This window comes from Pleurodeles waltl, chromosome 1_1 (genome assembly GCF_031143425.1).
Source record: "Pleurodeles waltl isolate 20211129_DDA chromosome 1_1, aPleWal1.hap1.20221129, whole genome shotgun sequence".
In the NCBI taxonomy this organism is placed as follows: domain Eukaryota; kingdom Metazoa; phylum Chordata; class Amphibia; order Caudata; family Salamandridae; genus Pleurodeles; species Pleurodeles waltl.
The window spans coordinates 110,452,450-110,471,166 of NC_090436.1; the positions used below are offsets into that span (position 1 = coordinate 110,452,450).

The 18,717-nt window shown below is 42.4% G+C and overlaps 1 protein-coding gene across 1 annotated transcript in view; it reads left to right on the forward strand.

Annotated features, from left to right (window-relative positions):
- Positions 1-18,717, forward strand: part of PIK3C3 (phosphatidylinositol 3-kinase catalytic subunit type 3) — a 699,052-nt gene that overhangs the window by 366,758 nt on the left and 313,577 nt on the right. Inside the window, exon 12 of the mRNA XM_069218786.1 lies at positions 9,597-9,669. Coding sequence (XP_069074887.1) covers positions 9,597-9,669 — 73 coding nt within the window. The remainder of the gene's footprint in view (positions 1-9,596; positions 9,670-18,717) is intronic.

The following is an 18,717-nucleotide window of genomic DNA, read 5'->3' on the forward strand; positions in this document are numbered from 1 at the left end:
CCGTTTAATCAACAACAGTTGTTTGGGCTGGAAGTCGATACAGCCATCGAAAAAATGAAAAAAGACATGGACACGGTCAAAGCCATGGGCGCGCTCTATTCCCCACAAGTCAAAGACACCTTTAGGAAACCACAATTCAGAGGAGGATTTCAGCAACAAACACCTGAGCCTTCCACCTCTCAAACCAGACCCACCTATCAGACACAGTACCAAAGGGGAGGGTTTCGTGGTTCCTATAGAGGACAATTCCCAAGAGGAAGGGGAAAATTCCAAATAACCAAACCAAGCCAGACCAAGCAGTGACTTTAATGTCACAACACCCCAACACTTGTCACCAGTGGGGGGGAGGATAACCACATACTACCAAAACTGGACACATATTACCACAGACGCATGGGTCCTATCAATTATCCAACATGGTTATTGCATAGAATTCACGAGATTCCCGTCAGATGTGCCACCCAAAACGCACAGACTGTACCAACAACAGTTAGACCTATTACAAATAGAGGTCCAAGCTCTACTACAAAACAAGCAATAGAGCTCGTACCCAATCATCAAAAAGGAACAGGCGTCTACCCTCTATATTTCCTGATTGCAAAAAAGGACAAAACATTAAGACCTCTCTTAGATCTCAGAACACTGAATCTCTTCATCAAATCAGACCACTTCCACATGGTAACACTTCAAGACGTAGTTCCCTTATTAAAAAAGGAGGAATACATGACAACATTGGATCTCAAGGATGCGTATTTCCACATACCCATCCTGCCTTCTCACAGAAAATACTTAAGGTTTGTAATGCACGGCATACGCTATCAATTCAAAGTGCTACCGTTTGGAATAACAACAGCCCAAGAGTATTCACAAAATGCCTAGCAGTAGTAGCTGCTCACATAAGGAGACAGCACATGCACGTATTACCATACTTAGATGACTGGCTAATAAAAACCAACACTCAACAACAGTGTCTTCTTCACACGCAATACGTCATAGAAACTCTACACAAACTGGGGTTCTTTATAAATTACCAGAAATCACATCTGCAACCATCCCAAATACAACAATACTTGGGAGCAACACTCAACACACAAAGGGCAATTGCCACTCCAAGTCCACAAAGAGTCCAATCGTTCCAAAATGTAAGATCAAGCATACAACCAAACCAACACTATATGGTAAGGTTTGTAATGAAACTACTAGGCATGATGTCCTCATGCATAGCCATTGTCCCAAATGCAAGATTACACATGCGGCCCTTACAACAGTGCCTAGCAAAACAATGGACACATGCACAGGGTCATCTTCAAGATCTAGTGTTGATACACCGCCAAACATACTCCTCGCTACAATGGTGGAACCCTATAAATTTAAACAAAGGGCGGCCATTTCAAGACCCAGTGCCTCAAGCTGTTATCACAACAGATGCTTCCATGGTGGGGTGGGGTGGGGAGCACACCTCAACAATCACAGCACACAGGGTCAATGGGACAATCAACAAAAACAACTTCACATAAATCACTTGGAACTGCTAGCGGTTTTTCTAGCATTAAAAGCGTTTCAACCACTAGTAGCCCACAAACACATTCTTGTCAAGACAGACAACATGACAACAATGAACTATCTCAACAAAGAAGGGGGGGACACACTCGTCACAACTGTGTCTCTTAGCACAAAAGATTTGGCATTGGGCAATTCACAACCACATTCGCTTATTAGCACAATACATACTAGGCATTCAGAATCAGTTAGCCGACAATCTCAGTCGAGATCACGAGCAAACTCACAAATTGGAAATACATCCCCAGATCCTACAGGATCACTTCCACCGCTGGGGAACACCAAACATAGACCTATTCGCAACAAAAAAAACGCAAAATGCCAAAACTTCGCATCCAGGTACCCACACCCTCAGTCCAAGGGCAATGCACTATGGATCAGTTGGTCAGGGATATTTGCTTACGCTTTCCCCCCTCTCCCACTCATTTCTTATCTGGTCAACAAACTAAGTCAAAACAAACTCAAACTAATACTCATAGCACCAACCTGGGCTCGCCAACCGTGATACACAACACTGTTGGATTTATCAGTAGTACCCCACATCAAACTACCAAACAGACCAGATCTGTTAACACAACACAAACAACAGATCAGACACCCAAACCCAGCATCGTTCAATCTAGCAATCTGGCTCCTGAAGTCTTAGAATTCGGGCATTTAAATCTTGCACAAGAGTGTATGGAGGTCATTAAACAAGCAAGAAAACCTACAACAAAACATTGTTACGCAAACAAGTGGAAAAGATTTGTTTGCTACACTAATCAAATTCAACCACTACATGCCTCCACAAAGGACATTATAAGCTATTTATTACACTTACAAAAGTCTAATCTAGCATTTTTTTCCATTAAAATCCATCTCACTGCAATATCTGCCTATCTGCAGATTACACATACAACATCACTTTTTAGAATCCAAGTCATTAAAGCATTTATGGAGGGACTAAAAAGAATCATACCCCCAAGGGCACCACCAGTACCTTTGTGGAACCTTAATATTGTATTAACACGACTCATGGGCCCACCATTCGAACCCATGCATTATTGTCAAATGCAATATCTGACTTGGAAAGTAGCTTTTCTAATAGCTATCACATCACTTAGAAGAGTAAGTGAAATACAAGCATTTACTATTCATGAACCCTTTATACAAATACATAAACATAAAGTGGTTCTCCGTACCAATCCAAAATTCTTACCAAAGGTCATATCACCAGTTCACCTAAACCAAACTGTGGAACTCCCAGTCTTCTTTCCGCAACCAGACTCAGTAGCTGAAAGGGCCTTGCATACATTAGACATAAAAAGAGCACTAATGTATTACATTGACAGAACGAAACAATTTCGAAAAACAAAACAATTGTTTGTAGCTTTCCAAAAACCTCATGCAGGTAATCCTATATCCAAACAAGGCATTGCCAGATGGATAGTTAAATGTATTCAAACTTGCTATATTAAAGCAAAAAGAGAATTACCTATTACACCAAGAGCGCATTCCACTAGAAAGAAAGGCGCCACAATGGCTTTTCTTGGAAATCTGCCTACGACAGAAATTTGTAAGGCAGCCACCTGGTCTACGCCTCATATATTTACTAAGCATTACTGTGTTGATGTGTTAGCAACACAACAAGCCACAGTAGGACAGGCTGTATTAAGAACATTATTTCAGACAACTTCAACTCCTACAGGCTAAACCACCGCTTTTAGGGGGGATTACTGCTTGATAGTCTATGCACAGCCAAACGGAAAATGTCTCCCACCTCCCCGGTAGCCTGTAGCCGTTTTTTAGTTGCATGAAAATTGTAAATATGTAAATAAATATTATTTTAATAGACATTAGGTACATACATTACTACTCCATTGCATGGGCACCTCTAGTATACTTACAACTCATACCTCACCCTCTCCGGGGAAAACAATCTAAGATGGAGTCGACGCCCATGCGCAATGGAGCCGAAATGGAGGAGTCACTCAGTCCCGTGACTCGAAAAATACTTCTTTGAAGAAAAACAACTTGTAACACTCCGAGCCCAACACTAGATGGCAGGATAATGCACAGCATGTGAATCCGCAGCGTCTCATGCCACGAACAGATGTACACTGGGTAAGTGACATTTTCCATATATATACATTTGTTTTTTATCCACTATGATGGAGGAAGGTACTTCACATTTTAGTACGTTTTCAGTAAATCCTTTATTCCATACAGTCGTACATAACCCTTCAAAGACAAGCATTCCACCCCCAGCCCTCTACATTCCAACCCCATATTCTATTCCAAACCCGAGCCAAATACAACACATCTTTACCCTATTGAATAATAAAACAAAATAAATATAAGAATTAAAGTCCTACATTGCACAATACATTTTTTTAAAACTTATAATAAAACAAACATTTTCTATACCCATATTAAATGTAACACTATACAATGTTTTCTTTCAACATTGATACAGTGTATTGTTGTAACCATTCTGTCCTGTCCTTTTCCCTGGAAGATCTGCTACAGCATAAGTCTTGACTATTCAATCTACAATGTTTCCATTTATCTGCCTTGTCCATTTCTTGAGGTTGCCCCAATTTTTTTTTGTATAGCCAATCTTTCTTTATTCCACAGTTTTCCGTCATCCAGTTTAATCACACACCTCTTCACACACACCACTTTCTTGGGATTAGAAAACTTAGAATGTCCTTTAGTAAATATACCTGGTAATTTGGCACAAACCCAATCTCCTTCCATTACTTCAATACATCAACCTTTTTGTCGCTGCCTTATATTTATTTTGTGCATTTTCTCGCCCTTTTTCCACATTTATGTTCTTTTCCTTTGATACCACTAAGTTATTCATCCAAGGACAAACTAATTTGTTCGCTGTCTCCCTTCCCTTGAGTAAAGCATAGGGTGACATTCCTGTAATAGCATTAGGAGTACTGCGTAATGCCCATACGCGTAATGCCCATACGTTGACTCAGCTGATGTTATTCTTAATCATTTGGTTGCACCTCTCCACCAATCGATTACTCCTAGGATGGTATAGAGAAGTAGTTACATGCCTCACACCCCAACTTCTCATAAACTCATTAAACTCCTTAGACATAAATTGCACTCCATTATCCGTCACTATCTCGGACGGAACACCTTCCCTCATGAATAGATCACGCAAAAATGTCATTACTTCTTTAGTGTTTGCAGTCCTAACTTACTTCTGGCCAGTGAGAATAATAATCCATCAATACAATACCAAATCTATGACTATCGTTCAGCATATTCATTGGTCCAATAATGTCCATACCAAGGTTTCTCCAGCACTGATACTGCTTCCACCAGACTAGGCTTTGTTACTTGGGACCTGTCACTTCAAGCACAAGACACACATTCTCTCACCCAATGTTCCGTGTCGCTATCCACCCCAGGCCACCAAAATGTTTCCCTAATTCTTCTTTTCATTGCACTTATTCCTACATGCCCCTCATGAGCCAAACTCAACACTTTACTACGCATTGCTTGTGGCACTACTAGCAAATTTGCTTGCCTCAAAATATATTCAGCCCAACTCAATTCTTCCAAAAATTCCTTATACACTTTCCTCTCTTCATCCACCTTCCCCTTATGCCATCCTCTACTTAACCACCCAATCAATTCTTTCAGCACTTTGTCCTGTTTCACAGCTTCTTTTCATTCTTCTTCCTTTACACACTTTTTCATCTGTCATGGTACAAACTACAGCAGATAAATCATTACTCACCTCCTCTTCTGTATCTGCATTCATCGGAAAACGTGACAAACAGTCTGCAGAAATATTTCTGGCTCCAGGAATGTATTACAGCCTGAATCAAAACTCTTGCAACCAATAATGTCATTTGGCAATTCTAGGAGTCGCTTTAGAAGCACCCTTTGTTGACAATAAATTGATCAAGGGGTTGTGGTCCATCCGTAAAATAAATTCTATGCCCCACACATATTTCCTTAAATAATTCACTCGCCACCAGCATGCCAAAACTTCCTGCTCTGACTAAATATGTAGCTTCAGCTCCTCTCAGTGCTCGTGAAGCAAACACCACCACCTCATCTTTGCCACCCCTAGATTGCATCAATACAGCTCCTAACCCAAACTGACTTGCATTCCTCACTACAATGCTCTGATCCCACATGTCAAATGGTCTCAAGGGAATAGCCTCTGCTACTTCATATTTTATCATATTGATTTCTCCTTTGTCCACTGAGACTTGACGTTATTCTTTAACAACATCCGCATCTCTTTTGTTTATTCAGCACACCTCGGAATAAAACTTGCATAAAATTCTAACATCCCAAAAAATTATCTCAATTGATCCTTGTTTTGGGGTGCAGGAAGTTCCGATATGGTTTTTACTAGACTCTCCTTTGGCTCTGCCCCATTCTCAGACAACTTGTGTCCTATTACACACTTTTCACTCAAAATGATATTTGCTTGCTTCCAATGTGACTCCCTTTTCCTTCAAAATCGTCAAAACCACTGCTAAAGTTTCTTTATATTCCTTTTGATTTATTCCCTAAACCAGTGTATCATCTTGGAAGCATCTTACTCTTACAACACCTTTAAACATAGCTTCAATTACTCTTTGGAACACAGATGAGGCAGAAGCCAAACCAAATGGCATATGCTTAAATCTGTATGTTCCTTTTGGTGTGACAAAGGGCATTAGGTTACGCGTATCTTTATGCAACACTATTTGATGGTAAGCAAATGACAAACCAAGTGTTGTAAACACTTTTGCCCCTTTTAAAATGGTCAACGTTCCTGTAATGTTAGGTGAAGGATGGCTATCAACCCATATTCTTTCATTCAGATCTCTCAAGTAAATACACATACTTAACACTCCTTGCTAAAACCTCAGGAGATAGCCATTCAGAATTTTCTATTTGTTCTTTAATGTTTTGATCAATCAGCTTTTGCAACTCCTTTATTAATTCTTCTCTCATAGCAATTTGTACATGTCTGGCTTTATGAACTATAGGTTCCGCTCCTGATTTCAATTGTATGCTATGCCTGAAACCTTTTATTTTTCCTAAAGTGTTGTTAAATACCTCTGGAAAATTTCCTAGCCAAACACAACTTTGTTGACACTGAGCTCACTACATCTTTACGTAACATCACTTGTTCGTGACTGTTCGGATCTAGAATAATTTCCAGTTTCCTTTGGTCCAACCATCCTAATACATTTCCTCCCTTGCATGCCACATACACCGTTGTTACTGTTTGGTTGCCTTTAAAATTCAAGTTTGCATCAAATTCACCTACTACTTCAATGGACTTGTTACCATATCCTATTGGCTTCACTTTAGACTTCCTTAGTTGACTATTCTGTATTTTGCTCCATTCATCCACATTAATCAATGTAAACAGAGAACCAGACTCTGCCATCATATTGTATTTAATTCCATTGATCTTAATTGAACATGAAGGTTTCGCAACAGGGACTTCTGTCAAGATCGCTGCCTCTTCTTTTCTTAATGTAGATACAACCTTCTCTTTTTCCTCTACTACGAATACAACACTGTCTTCGTCTGAGTCACTTAGACTCTTTTAACTGTGTTACTTTCCACAACATTCACCAATTTATTTATTTTTGTTTCTTTTACCCAACTTCCTTTACATATCTTTATAAAATGACCTTTTTTCTTGCATTTACTACACCATTTATCAAGCCCTGGAAACCATTGAGTTCCCTAAATTCTTACTACCACAACAATAGCATTCAATTGGTTTACTTCTATTTTCACTGAATGTTATTATCTTTCTTTATGATTGGTATTATATTGCGATTGCAAACTCTGTACTTCAACTTTCATACTCATTTGCTCCGTGAACTTTGTTGTCGATTCAATACTACTCACAATTTCTATAGCTTTTTCTAACGTGAGTTTCTCTATTGTTAATAATTTTTGTATTATATTTTTCTACCACTTGGTCACGAATTACTTCACCTTCAAACGTTTTAAAATCACATGTTGAAGCCAATATTCTTAAATCACTTACAAAGTTTTTCTATAGGTTCATCTGGCATTTGCTGTCTTCTGTAAAATGTATGTTGTTTAAATATGACATTCTTTTTCTTCTTGAAATGTAAGTCCAGTGCTTTCATGGATGACTCATAGTCATCTATTTCATCTCCCTCACCTGCAACAGGTTCTCGTGGTAAATGTTTTAATATTTTTCTAGCCTTCATTCAATGTTTAAATAAGGCAAATTTCTTTTGAGTGAAAACTTCACCTATGATGGCATCCAAATATGCTTTGAGTCCTTCCTTCCATTGTTCCCACTCCACAGGGGGTAACCCTGGAGATGATAAAAATGGAACTGGTGGCATAACTGATTGCTGCAATTTTTATCTTATATTGTTATCACTTTGATAGATGTGCAAATCATTGTCATTTGCACAATGCTAATTAAATTGTTGTGGCCTACAATGAGTTTTATAGGTGTGCAAATCACCGTAGTTTGCACTGAAGTTTATTGTACAGGTGTGCGAATCACCATATACTAAACCAAAGGTTTTTGTGGTGTGCAAATAACCGTTATTTGAACAATGACAAATTACTGCGGCCTGCAATACATTTTTACTGGTGTGCGAATCACCGTTTGATTAATCCTAATAAAAGGGTGATCCGCAAAATTGGTTATTGTATAAATGCGTAATTTGCAGTACAATTGGGTGTGCATCACCGAAATGCGCATTAATTAGCAACTGTACTTACAATTGCACAATATTATCTTTAGCACAGCTCGTTCCACTTCTATCGAGTACGTTGTTAGCATGTACACATTGCTATGGAGACAACACGTCATACGTTAGCAACGTAAACTCGGCGCATAACCACTGGCATCCGGCTCAGATAACATTGTGTGCTGAATCACGCGCTAAGACAGTTCCCCTCTCCAATAATATTTTAACTATTCCTGACTTCAAACGTGCCCACCTTTCAGCGCCGCTCTTTGTCTGACCACCGGGTGCACCCCTCCAGTAAAATAAGGACATCCAAATTATTCCGATATGCTACACAATTAAAATGAGTGATGGACAAATGCTGAGGATGAACGATCACCACCCTGCTGCCACTTGTGAGGTTCCCCGATCGTTGCCAAATGATGTAGGATGGTACTTCACATTTTAATATGTTTTCAATAAATTCTTTATTCCATACAGTGCACATAACCAGCAGGGCGGACACGGAGCGGCAACTGTCTCCCTTCAAAGACCAGCATTCCATCCCCAACCCTGTACATTCCATCCCCACATTCTATTCCAAACTCAAGCCAAATACAACACACTACCTACTTAAAAAACATGTTTTGGAAAGCAGTTATACAGATGGTGGTCTGCCTTGCAGGCCACCATCCGTGTGGGAGTGGCCAATCACAGGTGGGTCACAAATTGTGAAAATTAATTAGGCAGGTCGTTGTGCAACCTCCTGTGATTTGGTATTTTGTGAACCAACCTATATATCGTTTTTTCAAAATCATATTCCATTCACAAAAAGTCTTCTTTGTTCAGTGTGCTACCCATATTTTGTGAACATAAATTTAGTACATCTGGCCCTAAGTTTTTATCTTCCAGAATGCACGTATATTTTTTAAGATGCCACTGCGAGCCCAAAACTCAAAGAATGGTGTCCTAGCTATATGATTTTCTTAGTGGTAGCCTTGATGTTAGTTGTAGTGCCATCTTTAGACAATACACACCTTCTCATGCTTACTGTTAGGTGTATTGATGTGCACCTTGCTTACTAACCAGCTATCTATTTTGTTAGTTAATTTATCAACTGTGACCAGAGCTAAATGCTTTCTGATTGAGCACAAGCGCTAGTAAATCAAAAAAGAAGACCTGATTACTTCCTTTGGTAGGAAGAACAACATTTTAGGGATTTTTTAAAATGAATTCTGACATGAATTCTTTCCTCACGTATATTGAGGTGAGTAACACGTTGTTTCTTATGTTTTAAATTGCTGTTCTAACACATCCGAATAAATTAACATAACCATATTTTCCCTGCAGTCCTCTTCCTACAGTAACATCTCCACCTCCACCGTCTAAAGGGAAGGAACCTGCGGATGGAGAAACACTCGAAGTGAGTACAAGACTTCTTTTCATCTGCTTACTTTCTCTATGTCTTTGTTTTTTCCTGACTTTAAACCCCGAACTGCCTTATTCGCATTGCATTATTTTTCTTTTTACCTTCATTATTGCCCCTTGTACAATTTCTTTATACTGCTGATGTTTTTCCTGTCTCCTCACAAGTAGAAAACTGATCACACCCCAAATTTGTGGTCTTTCCTCATAGGTTATTGCTTACCCTTATCTATGTATGTTCCTCGATTTGCTTGGGCTTGTCTCTTTGAGCCTTCTTGAAATAGTTTGTCATTCACATTTTGCATTAACCTAGATTAATATCCCTTCCACATTTTTATGCTATTCATTCTTAGTCCTTTATGAAAATCCTTCCATTGCAGCACATGATGTTAAAGCTTCCATGCATTCTTACTCTACATCGAGCCCTACTCCCACACATTCTTACACTCCCACCCCTACTAATATCATACCTCTTACTCATACCTAAACACCTACCACTGCTTTGCAGCCCAAGTCTGTCGAAGACAAGCTTTTCCAGAAAGTCTCAAGAAGACTAACGTGCTTGGCCAAGGTATCTGTCTCACCCCACATGACTTACCAATACTTCACAGTCCCATCCACTTGCAGCAAGTTTCAGTATGCTTATGTGTAACATTTCTATGATGTGTAGTTTTCTTGTGTGCCATGATGAGTGTTGAGAGAGGGTGCACATCTGAACATGCCCTTAGGATTACTGAGCGGTTGGGGAAATCTAAACCTACACTGTAGTGATATTACTGTGGTCATTCCTTATGGTACCCAGCCCTGGCATAATGCTGGCACTGGTATAATATTTGACTCCCGTCATTTTTTTTCAGTCTCTCTGTCTTTCAGTTATTCTTCTAAAAAAAATAGACAGACCTGTATGTTTTGCCAGTATTTCTTTAGTGAAACTGTATATTTTTGGCAGGGTGTTAGGTAGTTAGTAATCCATATTGCGGCCCCTGCAGGGCATTAAGAGAAAACAGTGCAAATCCATTTTGCCCTCTGTGAGTGTTTTAATAATAGGTAAATTATTAAAACATTTTGCTCCAGGCCATATTACAGTACATTGTTTCTTCTTGGGGAGCAACGGATTGAACAAACAGTACTTAGGTTATTTTATGTGTGTGATGGATGTTTTAACCAAGAAATCCTGTTTCGTGAAAGACTTTTATCAGAGCAGACTTTTGTTTGACATTTTTGTGGTCCTTTTGTGATAGAAAATGAAACATACCGATATTGCCTCAATCTTGGTCACGTCTTTCACATTTCAAAAGAGGGGGAAGTGCTTTCTGCTTCTCCTAATCACCAAACACAATTGCAGTATTATGAATTAAGTTTGTTCCCTGCTTCTCCCTGATGCAAAACCTTAGGTTAAAACATACTACAGAAGCAATAAATAGGGCAATTAGATTTTCCTTGTGTTTTTCACACTCTGCTTCCTTACCATGGCCACTAAGGATGCTATATTTTGAAGAGGAGTAGATATTGTTCAGCAAATCTTACAAGGTATTTATATTGGTAGTTCACTTTTCACTGCAGATGGCAAAATTCCTTGTTGCCTCTAGTTCTAAAAAAAAAAAAAAAAAAAAAAAAACTCTCACCATGCTTCTAATCCATCTGCATAACTTTTTTTTTTATCAGTGGGACGTTTTGTTTCACGCTAATAGTTTTTTCATTTTGTTTTATCAAATGCACAGCTGATGGCGTCGCACAGGCTTCTTCTCATACAGTACCTCTAGTTATTACTGAAATATTGATAGAACATTCTGAATTAACCAAGGCAACGCACAGCTCATTATGGGCCACATGTACGAAGCTAAAAAATTGCGGGTCGGAAATAGCGACTCAATGGGAATCGCTATTTCCGACTCAAAAAACGGGATGTAACAAAAAAATCACAAATCAATTTTGCGATTTGGTGCCGAGTCGCATCGCAATTTGCGAAATCGCAAATTGTGATTTCCTAAATTGCACATGGGTGTGAAACAGAATCACAAATTGTGGCAATTAGCCAACGGGTGCAGACGAAAAGAGAAAACGCACTTCCTGGTGCTGGATGATGACCCAAGAACCAGGAAGTACCCCCCATGGAAGTGGGAGAAGTCTAGCCAGCACATACAGCAGAGGCACACCCAGCTGAGAGGAGCAACTGCAGCCATGGCAAGCTAAACTAAGGAGGTAACCACTGCAGGGAGGAAGAGAAAGGTTAAATTCTCTGATAAAGAGTTGGAGGTCCTCACTGAGGAGTGCTGCCTACACTGTGAGGTCCTGTTTGGGAAGGCAGCAATGAGTGTCCCTGACACACAAAAAAAGACAATTTGGCTGGACATACAAAGCAAGATAAATGCCATAGGGAGTCATGCATCGCTCTATTGAGGAGGTGCGCAAAAGATGGTATGATCTCAGGTCCAGAACCAAGGAAAGGGTTGCAGAGCGGTTGAAGGAGGTGCACGGAACAGGTGGGGAACCATCCACAGTACCACCACCCACAGCAATAGAGAGCTTGGTGGAGACCACTCTGGAGCCAGAGGCTGTTGTAGGAATTAGGGAGCTGGACAGTTCAGCACCTGGAACCTCCAAAAGTCAGTAGCAAATCTCACTTATTTACACTATTCAAGGCACCATAAACACAACCACAGTCCACAAAAGCATGCATCATCCAAATTGTTCCATGCATATATGCCAACCTCAAGTTCAGTGCATTATGGGTAATGTAGTACAGTAGTCCAAATTTTTAGAAATATTTATTTTGATAAGCCACACATCTGAGAGGCACTGACAGTGTATCCCCTGTGTCCCACAAGTCTCCCTCAATTATCCACCAATGACCACAGTGTGGAGGGAGATGACAATGCCACCATGACAGCAGACGAGTCAGTCAGCATTTCCGCAGGGGAGTGCAGTACCACACCGATTATCCACCATGCACTTGAGACCACAGAGGAGACAGACGTGGACAGTGAGGCAGTAAACCAGACACCAGGGCCACAGATGGGTGAGAGTCAGCCACTGTGAACAGCTCGGTCTGGGCGTAGAAGGCGTCGCCTGACACATGATGCGGGTAAGGAGGATGTCACAACAGAACAATTCCTTGGACTGGAGGCATCCCTACTGAGCAGTCACTGCCTGCAAAACAAAAACATGCAGATGATGAACTGGCACCTGCACCAAATGCAACAGATGTTGAGAACCAATTATCCACCATGAACATCAACATGGTTAACCTCACCACCGCCATCAATGACTTGTGTAGGGAAATGGTTGCGGATTGGGCCCATGCAAGTCGCAGAGCGCGCTAACACATCTGTACGTTTGGACCGGCTCAGTCTGTCCATTGGCCGCCTAGCCGCCACAACTACCTGCCTGTCAAGGCGCACTGTCACGCTCCAGGTAGAACTAGGCCATTTTTCTGGAGATGTTGCAAGGGGACTAGGGCACATTACTGCTGCAGTTGACCTCATTCATACCTCCCAGGCAGCGAGAGGTATTGGTGACACCCCTCAGGACAGTGAGGACATATCATGCATAAGCAGTGTTTCTGCCTCAGATGCCCGCATCCTGTGTAGTAACAGTGTCCGGCAGACATCAGTAGACCAAGCAGGCACAGATCATGGTAGACTTAGCGGGAGGAGAGTGTGATGTTGTCTCCCTGGGTTTAGACTAAGGCAAATGAGTTTAATGTGTCGGACTTTGTTACATTATACGTCTTTACTGCTAGCTATATGCCACCATGTCCATAATACACTCCTGATATTAAAGGATTTATTCGTTTTGCACAACCTGGCTATGTGTGTCTTACATTTGTGAGTGCTGTAACGGTTGCCACTTACCTGCCAAAGTAATGAGTTGCTATGTGATCCCGTCTCTGTCTGCCCTCCATTGCGATACTACCCTCCCCAGGCTGTGGTTGTGGTGGCTCCTGCTCCTCATCCTCAGAATCTGTGTCATCTAGGGTGACATGTAGCCCACGTCTGGTTGCTATGTTGTGTAGGATGGCACATGTCGCCACAATCTTGCATGCAGTCTCTGGGGCATACTGGAGTGCACCTCCACTTTTGTGCAGACATCTAAAACGTGACTTCAACATGCCAAAGGTCCTCTCAATTATGGTTCTGGTTCACCAATGTCCAGTGTTGTAGTGCCTCTCATTGTGATTAGCAGGTGTTAGATATGGGGTGAGTATCCATGGCCTCAGAGCATATGCACTGTCACCTGTGTAACAAAACAGCAGATATGAGCATGGCTTCACATGGTTATGCATTGAAATGTATTTCTGACATTGGTGTGTACTACACAGTACCTAATAAATATCCTTCACCAAACTCCCCACATTCTAGGTGTTGGTGTATCCCACTGTGCCTGAATATGTACACATCGTGTGTGCTCCCTGGAAATTTTGCCACTATATCAGTTATGACATTATGGGCATCACATACCACCTGGATGTTGAGTGAGTGAGTACGTTTTCTATTGCGGAACACACATTGCAGATTTGCAGGAGGACACATGGGTATATATATGTCCTGTCCACACACCCTATTACATGGGGAAAGTTTGCAATTCTGTAGAAGTCCAATTTGGTGTTGTGTATTTCCTCCTCATTCCTGGGAAGGTATATGTATCTGGACGTGTGCAAGTATGGCATCTAAGAACAGTCTAAAGAATCATGACAGGGCACTTTGGGTCACCCCACAAGCAACTGCAATCACCCTCTGGTAGCTACCCGAGGCCAAGAGGTACAGTGAGCACAGCACATGTGTGGGGATTGAGCAGCTGCGCAAGGTTTGGCATTCTAGCTGACGTTTCAGCAGTTCAATAATCTCTAAGATGACTGTGCTGCTCAGTCTGCATTTGTCATATATTTCCTCCTCAGTCTGTTGAAATATGGTCTGCCTGGTTCTGTATATCCTCTCCTGTCTCCGCCTCCAACTCCTCTGAGGGCAGCCTGGACTCGCCTCCTCCATGCAATCACGTAGAGTGCAGCCATTTTGAAAAATCCAGATGCCTTCTAGGTCTGCTTTTATACTTTGGTTCTGGTTACCACCTGTTTGGAATCAGTGCTAATCTGGGTGTGCAAAACAGCCTATTTGCAATTTGCGACTGCCTTGTACATTTGGTTTGCGACTCTCAAATTGCAATTTCTTAATTGCGAGTTGCAAACTCTAGTCGCAAATGTTTTCGATTGGGTAATTGGTCGCATCGCTATTTGGGACTCCGAAATGGCATTTGTACATACCATTTCACGTTTTGCACGGTCGCAAATAGCGCTGCGACCAATTTGCGAGTCGCAAAACGTACGTACAAATGGCCCCAAATCCTCTCACCTGAAATGTGTTCCCCACCGTATACAAAATCTCTCACTTATAGAAATAAAGAGCACAATAGAAAAAGGCAGACACAATCTCTCATTAATATCTCACTCGTTAAAAACAAACAGTTCAGTGAAATATTTTTGTAAATAAAATAATCTAAAGACACCTACATGTTTTATGAACCGCAACTGTTTTATTGTTAGAAACGTGCTTCACTGCTATTTTAAAACATACACAGTAATCCAATAGATAGACCCAGCACTGTGAACACATATGAAGTTGTTCTACCTCAAAAAATGTGTAAGTCCATTCACCGATTCTTTTCCTCCAGTTGGCAGGGGAATGCTTTAAATCCATCAAAGACAATAAATTTGTTTTTTTATTTGCCTTGTTTTATTCAAGATTATGCTGAATACTGGAGACCGATTCTGAGATAATTGTTCCTCGCTGTGGTTCACCCTATGTGCTTTGCTTGGTGTCCTCTGCTAACATCAATCGAACAAAAAAGTGATGGGAGGTTTGCTTGCAAACTGTCTGTCTGACTACTGGCAATTGCTCAAGATAGCTTTCCAAACCGTCGTTATTCACCCACTGTGCCATTTCAGACAAAGCCCCCTCTTTATGCAGGTCAGTACTGGCCTTGCTCCTCATGAAAAAAGTCTATCCCGAACTACTGGGCTTGGCCCCCTCCATAAGGGAACACAAGCATCTCCAGATTGGGTTTGGCCTTGAAAGGCCACACTAGTGAGGAATAGCCTGGATCATAAGGCACAATGACTAAGAGAGGAATGACTGAGCATACTCTTGACCACTCAGGTCATTACATCATTTACCCAAAAGGTGATGGGAGAAATGCTTGCAAATAGTCGAACTTCTGGCCATCATTCGGAGTAGCCTTACAGCTCATCCTTTTTTGCCCAATGTGCCTCTCTAGGCAAAGGCCTGCTTTATGCAAACCATTACTGACCCTGCTCTTCTAAAAGCAGCCCACCCTGAACTGCAAGGCAAGCCCCCCTACAGAAAAGGGAACAAAAGAACTCTAGACCTGTTTCAGCCTTCTTAGGCCATGCCAGCAAGGTATAGCTTGGATCCTATGGCACAGTGAGCAAAGGATCTGTCTGAGCATACCCTTGGCCACTTAAGGCGTGTGCATCTGTAATATAAACGGTGATGGGAGAAATGCTTGCAAATGATCTAGCCAATTACCACTGGCAGACTCTCAGGGTAGCATTCCAACCCATTGTTATTCACCCAGTGTGCTACACTAGACAAAGGACCCCTTCATGCAAATCAGTACTGACCCTGTTCCTCTTAGGAACAGTCCATCCTGAACTGTCAGGCAAGGCCCCCTACAGAAGGGAACAAAGGCAACCCAATACCGGTTTTGGCCTTATTAGGCCTAGTCAGTGAGATATAGCTTGGGTCCTGTAGAACAGTGAACAAATGACCCACGTCTGGGCATGCCCTTGGCCTTTTGGACATTACATAATTCACACAAAAGATGATAGGAGCAAAGCTTACAAATATACTAACAAATGGTAATTACTCAGGATAACATGCCAGCCCGTTGGAACCAAACTGCATCCAACTGTCACAATAATGTGTGTTTTCATTTTCAGGGAGGACCTAGCTTGACATTTCGGGCTGGACTGTTCTTTGGAGCAGGACCAAGTTTGATTTGCATATCACTGGGTCTAATCTGAGGTGGCGTGGTGAACAAAAGAACAATGGTTTGTAATCCTACCCCTAGTGATTGCCAGTGGTTAGACTTATTGCAGGCATCCTTCCATCACTTTTTGTGTGTTGATGTACCGCCCTAAGAGGCTATAGGTATGCTCAGACATGGTTACCTTGCTCACTGTGCCACTAGAACCAAGCTACATCCTACTTGAAGATCCCCAAACAGAGTAAACCAGTCTTGGGTTGCTTTTGATTTGCTCTAGAGAGGACCTGGTTAGGCAGTATGGGATTGATTTTTCTGTTAGAGCAGAGTCAAGACTGATTTGCATATGGCTGGGTCTAATGTGAGGTGGCATGGTGGACAAAAAAATGATGGGTTGGAATGTTACCCCAAGCCGTTGCCAGTGGTTAGACTTATTGCAAGGATCTTTCCATCACCTTTTGTATATTAGATGTAATGCCCTAAGTGGCCATGGATATGACCAGCTGTGAGTCCTCTGCTCACTGTGCCCTTGAGACCAAGCAATACCTGACTAAAGAGGCCATTTCCCTGGTTGTGAACCACCTGGCAGAATCTTTGAAAGGCAGGGCAAACAATCTCAACTGGTGCCACCTGGTTGATCACGAAAGGCAGCATCTTCCAGCAGTGGGGAGATCCCTGGCTAAATATTTTGGCTACCACCAAGAACATTCAGGCCCTCATTATGACCCTAGCGGTCGGCGGAGAAGTGGCGGTATTACCGGCAACGGGCTGGCGAAAAAAAAAAATGGAATTATGACCATGGCGGTTACTGCCATGGTCATCTGACACTTCTCCGTTCCAACGGCCAGGGCGGAGACGACCGCTGGGCTGGAGACTTGGGTCTCCAGCCCGGCGGCCATCACAAGACCGCCGGCGGTATCACGACCCGGCTGACCGCCATGGATTTCATGGGGTTGGGAACCACCATGAAATCCATGGCGGTAAGCACTATCAGTGCCAGGGAATTCCTTCCCTGGCACTGATCGGGGTCTCCCCTGCCCCGAGTCCTCCCCCCACACCCCCTACCCCCTGCCACCCCCCAAAGGTGGCAGGACACCCCTCCCCACCCCTACCCCAAACATTGCTACACAGACACACACCGTACATGCATACATACACCACAAACACACACACCCGCACACATACCAACAAACATGCCTACGGGCACACACACAGTCATACACGCACACCCACATACAGACATACACACTCACATACATACAGACAGACACGCACACATTTCCGAACACACTACACCCCGCATGCATTCACGCACTCAAACACACCCTCTACATACTCACACACACACCTCCATACACAACACACAACACCCCCTCCCCTAACGGACGATCAACTTACCTGGTCCGTTGATCCTCCGGGAGGGGACGGGATCCATGGGGGCTGCTCCGCCGCCAGCACCCCATCACCAGAACACCGCTGAATCACGGAACGTGATTCAGTGGGCGGTGTTCTGATGACGGGGCGGTGGAGCAACCTCCACTTCCCCACCGACCGCCAGTATGGCTGCTGGCAGCTCTCTGTCCGAAAAAGGATGGGGGGCTGCCAGCAGTCATAATTTGCCGAGCAGAATACCGCCTGCACTGGCGGTCTTCAGCACGGCGGTCGACCACCTCAGTGTTGAAACTTAGTGCTTTTGAGTTTCTATAAAGTCTCTTTCTCAGAGACACATTTGGGTAGAGTGGAAAACACGGCTCCTGTATACCTTTCTGAGGCTGCCTCTCCTCTTTCGAGATCTCAATAAGATCAGGGAGGACGAAGTCTGCCTACACCACGAGTTTGTAGCCAGGTGCGGCACCTGCAGTACAGACTGATCACAGGCCAAGTTGTCTGTTGTCTTATTTGTTTTATCCATAGTCCAGCAAGCACTGTTAAATTTTCTCTGCTCCTTTGTCCTTTTTCCATCAACCGGAGCAGACGTACTTGTTTAAATCACTTGTTGTGATGAGGTTTCTAAAAGACTTGACTTGTTCCCCCACCTCCACCAAGC